Source organism: Micropterus dolomieu, linkage group LG04, assembly GCF_021292245.1.
Source record: "Micropterus dolomieu isolate WLL.071019.BEF.003 ecotype Adirondacks linkage group LG04, ASM2129224v1, whole genome shotgun sequence".
NCBI lineage: Eukaryota > Metazoa > Chordata > Actinopteri > Centrarchiformes > Centrarchidae > Micropterus > Micropterus dolomieu.
In genome coordinates, this window is record NC_060153.1 from 33,621,334 (window position 1) to 33,626,734 (window position 5,401).

The window sequence follows — 5,401 nt, forward strand, 5'->3', positions numbered from 1 at the left end:
GCTAACATGTAACATGTAGGAACTAACATTGTAGGCTACTGAGGAACTAACATTGTAGGCTAACATGTAACATGTAGGAACTAACATTGTAGGCTACTGAGGAACTAACATTGTAGGCTAACATGTAACATGTAGGAACTAACATTGTAGGCTACTAGGGAACTAACGTTTAAGGCTACTAGGGAACTAACGTTGTAGGCTACTAGGGAACTAACATTGTAGTTCCCTAACATTGTAGGCTACTAGGGAACTAATATTGTAGGCTACTCATGCAGCTTAACTGTGGAATGATCTATTTCTGGCCGTTAGATAGATTTCTTTACCGTCTGTTTTTAAATCTCTTCTTAAAACCCACCTCTCTCCCTAAAGCTTAGGAAACATACTGTAAATCTAGTCTAGGGAACATTAAAGCGTTAAAGCTTAGGGAACATACTGTAAATCTAGTCTAGGGAACATATCAGGGGACCATAAAAACAGCTGGCTGTGTGATCACCCGTATTTATTGTGGTGGTATTTTGTTCTTCTAGCATCCTGGGTGATGAGGTTCTCGGCGTTTGGCCTCGTAACACTGAGAAGGCGGACGTTAACTGTGCTTGTGTTTCCCACGCCGGCCTCAACCTGGTGACCGGAGACGACTTCGGCCTCATCAAGCTCTTTGATTTCCCATGCTCGGAAAAATTTGTAAGTGAAGTTTGCGTGACAATAAATTCTCAATGCCTTCAGAGAGTCGTAAGCTGACACATCACCTCTTTGTGCCTCCTTCTGATCTTTTACAGGCAAAACACAAGCGTTACTTTGGTCACTCTGCTCACGTGACAAACATTCGCTTCTCCTGTGATGATAAGTATGTCATCAGCGCTGGAGGCAGTGACTGCAGGTGAGGTTAGACCTGATCTCTCAGACTCAGTCACTCCCACAAAGAAGAAATAAGAAATGAGTTAATGTAAGAGCAGTTTGATTTAAATTGAAAGAGTGCATTCTGTAACTCAGCTTTGCTTTGTCATCATAAAACACAAACAAACAAAAGAAGAAATGTTTTTTGGTCATTTGACAGCAGTGAGAGGGGTTCAGGCCAACACTTGAGCCCAGAGAGAACGGCAGTATTTCTCTGGTTCCAAACAGATTCACACTCAAGGCCAGTTTATACTTCTGCATTGAATCTAAGCCGACGTGCACCTCCTCAGAAATGTAACTACACGTTGCGGCGACGCAGACCGTAAGACCTGTGATTAGTCGCCTCAGTAGTGTCGCATTTACTCCTTCGCATTTCCGGCTTGTCCTTCTTCTTCTGCCTCAACCAGCTAGACAGACCAAGGGTCGCATAAGTGCTCACAACGGCACGTAGCCTACGCTGGCGGCTTCGGCGTAGACTCGATACAGAAGTATAAATCGGCCTTTAAGTGCATCTCCTCATTCATTCTTCTGTTTCTTCCTTACAGTTTATTTGTGTGGAAATGTCAGTGAGATCTCCAAAACCCTGAGGAGGTCACCTGAGTCCTCCGTCAGAGTCTCTTCTTCTTCTTCTTCTTCTTCTCCTGTGATGCTGCACTCACCTCTGCTGACGCTTCAGTCCCTTTACCTGAGATCACACAGGGCAGGAGAAACAAACAGCGTCTGAGTGTTTAAATCTGCACAAGCTGCTGCTGACAGACTCAAACCTGTGACATGTCTGCTGCGGGACGCTCTGTTCCTCCGCCAGCGGTCTTTGCTGTGACGTAGGTGTTCTTGTACATTCAGATATATTTAATGTGAAACTGAAGAGCAAGCGTTATATTTCAGGTCTCTGTGTACAAACGTTTAAATGTTGGTAACTTTGTCAAAAATAGATCCAAAAAGATGAGCAAGGTGCAGATATTCAGTTTGACCTCTTTAAAAGCACTCGTAGCTGTTTAACGTAGCTGTTTCTGTTTGTCAGTATGTGCCTTTTTCACAAACTCTGACCAAACATTTGATACAACTTTATTTATAATCGTGGTGCTATCAAACGTGATCATTTAGGGCTCTTTACATGTATGGATGATGAATACTGTAGTTGTATTGTTTTGTATCTCGTACTGTCTGATGATGATGATGATGATGATGACGAAGATGCAGTTATACTTCACTGTACTGAGAAGGCTACTAAAGTGAAGTAGAAAAAAAGGTGTTAAAATAAAAACTAGTTTGTTTAATATTGTTTTAAAAAAGTAAAAGAATTCTACCTCTAACTACAATAAAGTGAAACGAAATAACAATAATAAATATTTAAGGTAGAAAATAGATATTTACTAGAATGACATTTTCATTGAGCAGTCCTGTCCACCAGATGGCGCTGTGTTTTCTCTGTTACTTGTGTCCTGTAGAAATAAAACCTGCTTTTGAACATCTGAACGAGGATTTAAAGGAAACACGTTTATCTGGTGACTCGTTCTTTAGGAACCTTTGCATCAACACATATTATATATGTTCCTGTCTCGTTAACATCTGCTGCACCGTGTTTTCACTGCAGTTAGAGGGTGTTAAATGTCAAATCCAGCATTTTGGACATCTGGAGCTGTTGGGACCAAACATCCTTTATCACAACATAAAAACAAAATGATTTCTTCAAATATTTAAATTCTTCAAATTGTTTAAAGAAAACAAAGGAAAATGATTCTTTGGTCTAACTGCTCCCAAACTAAAAATGAAGCATTTAGGCTTTGAGGAGTCGTGAAATGAAGTTTCCTCAGACGCAGCAGTTCCCCAACCTGTGAATCTAAAGATAAACGACAAAAATTAAATCTCTGCTCTTTTTCTTGTTAATAACAAATCATTTCTTTAAATTGTTCAAAGTAAACAAAGATAAAATCACTCTGGTTGAACAGGTCACAGTCAGGAAACCAGACATCTGTAGATGAGCACCAGCCTCAGTCAGAGGGATCAGAACTAATACATAGGTGACAGAACTTTATTAAAGACCACTGGAAACTGCATAAAGACTGTAAAATGGAAAATGTAGTACAATGAAATTGAGGTACCACAAAGAGTAGGGTCTATAAATAAAACTGAATTAAATTGAACTAAAACTGTCTCTGATTGGTTTGAAACTGCTCCTCCTTTTAGATCATTTCAACATTCAGTACTGGAGAACTTTTTGTGGAGTCATTTTAGAAATTTGATTGTTCTCAGTAGAACCCACTGCAGAGCTTTTGGCTGATTACTTATGGAGTTCCGCAGGAGTCCATGTTGGGTCCCATATTCTTTTACTTTTTCATCATTTTACCTGAACATATACATTACCCACGGACGCTGCAAACATTTTTACATCTATGTTTTTATGGCAAACACAGTTCAGGTCAACAGTTTAACCACTTTTCTAAATCAAACTGAAGGTAACTACAGCAGCAGTGAGTGGGTTAACCAACAATGGACAACAAAACATGGAGGACCTTTCTTCATTTGGACTCCCCCTCCTTTCAGTCTGTAGTTTTACTATATCAGGATACTTATTGTTAATTATCAATTTTAAAGAGGCTTGTCGTGAGCGTCAATAATTTTATAGCTTTAAAATTATATATAATATAATAATTATATAATTATATCATGCTCAAAATTGAACTGTCAAACTTACATTTCCCCCCATAAATGTTAAAATCATACTGATTGGTAATTTCTCTCGTCTTCCAGTCCTTTTGCTTAGCTAGGCTAAATGTCCTGGTATAACACTGGTTACCTAAAAACAGCAACCATAACATTGGATGTGCTGGCTATTTGTAGGTAGCTGCAGCCCTCTAGTGGGTGATTTTAAAAAAACAGCTTTTATCCAAAGCGACTTACAATTGCTATATACGTATATCAGAGGTCGCACGCCTCTGGAGCAACGAGGGGTTAAGTGTCTTGCTCAGGGACACAGTGGGGGATTGAACCCAGGTCTCCCACACTAAAGGCAAGCATCTATGCGCCATCACCTGCCCAGTTCTCAAACACAGAAGGATGCCTGGTTTGCTCTAATTGAAAAAGTAAAATGCACAAATTCACCTCTTGATCGTTCTCTGTCATGGTTCAATAAAGCCCCATGGAGCCACAACCAAATTCAAACCATGTAAAAACCACAGAAATATGTTGTCAATATTCAATTAAGCCACTACTCCGGCTAAATCCGTCCATTTTCACAATCGTTCCTGAGTATACTACCAGACCAGCCATATATATGTATATAATTATAATTACTATCTTTAGATCTCTAAAGTGCTCATTCATACAGCAGCCTCACGCCCATATCTATGAGTAACATCTTGCGGGGAATATATTGAAGTAATAAGCTTGACACACTAGAATAAAACACCTCTTCTTAAAATTTAACCAATTTAATAATAATCTCAAACACTGCAGGTTGTTCACCAGTGAGGAGCTGTGAAACAACAGCACAGCTCTGTCAAAGTAAAAGTTATGTTGCGTTCTCTGGCAGACCTGGATCAGCTGTTAGCTGTAAACAAACCACAGAGCTAAAGCTAACGTTGCTATGTGACTGTGTTTTAATGGCTTAATTAATTCAATTCAATTTCAATTCAATTTTATTTATATAGCGCGAAATCACAACAACAGTTATCTCACAGCGCTTTTCATAAAAGAGCAGGTCTAGACCGTACTCTATGATGTTATTTACAGAAGCCCAACAGTTCCCACCAAGAGCAAGCACTAGGAGACAGAGGCAAGGAAAAACTTCCTTTTAAGAGGCAGAAACCTCGAGCAGAACCATGACTCAGGGTGGGCGGCCATCTGCCTCCACCGGTTGGGGTGGGAGAGGGAGAGGGATGTAAGGAGAGAGAGAGAGGAGGGAGGCAGCCTACACAATATCCACACAGAGGTACAGACAGTGAAGGTAATGTTGCTATAAACTAAATGAAAAATGGTACAGATATGTACAATAGCGTTAATGGTAACCATCGTAATGTTAATGATTATAATAACAATAATAACAATAAGACTAGCAACAATAGTCGTTGCAGCAGAGGGTGTCGAGCAGGAACGCAGGGGCAGCAGGTGACCCGCAACCACAGATCCAGACTCCACAGCTCCAGAGCCAGAAAACCTGCAGGAAGTGATAGGAGGAGAGAGGAGAGGGACGAGAAAGCACAAGACTACCAGAAAGGGGAGAAGTTGTGTTAGTAACATGCAATAATGGGATAAGGTTGCATACAGAGGGAGAGAAAGTAGAGGAGAGAGGAGCTCAGTGCATCATGGGAAATCCCCCGGCAGTCTAGGCCTATAGCAGCATAACTAAGGGATGGTTCAGGACTCACCTGAGCCAGCCCTAACTATAAGCTTTATCAAAGAGGAAAGTCTTAAGCCTACTCTTAAATGTGGAGATGGTGTCTGCCTCCTGAACCCAAACTGGAACCTGGTTCCACAGAAGAGGAGCTTGATAGCTGAACGCTCTGGC

General features: G+C 40.6%; 1 protein-coding gene across 5 annotated transcripts in view; it reads left to right on the plus strand.

Moving 5' to 3' along the window:
- The window catches only part of LOC123969649 (echinoderm microtubule-associated protein-like 6), a 35,376-nt gene extending 33,006 nt beyond the window's left edge, over positions 1–2,370 (plus strand). For all 5 annotated transcript variants that reach the window (XM_046047231.1, XM_046047232.1, XM_046047233.1 and 2 more), the window contains 3 exons: positions 528–681; positions 777–877; positions 1,440–2,370. In XM_046047231.1, coding sequence (XP_045903187.1) covers positions 528–681; positions 777–877; positions 1,440–1,464 — 280 coding nt within the window. In that variant the 3' untranslated portion in view covers positions 1,465–2,370. The remainder of the gene's footprint in view (positions 1–527; positions 682–776; positions 878–1,439) is intronic.
- Positions 2,371–5,401: the final 3,031 nt, after the last annotated feature.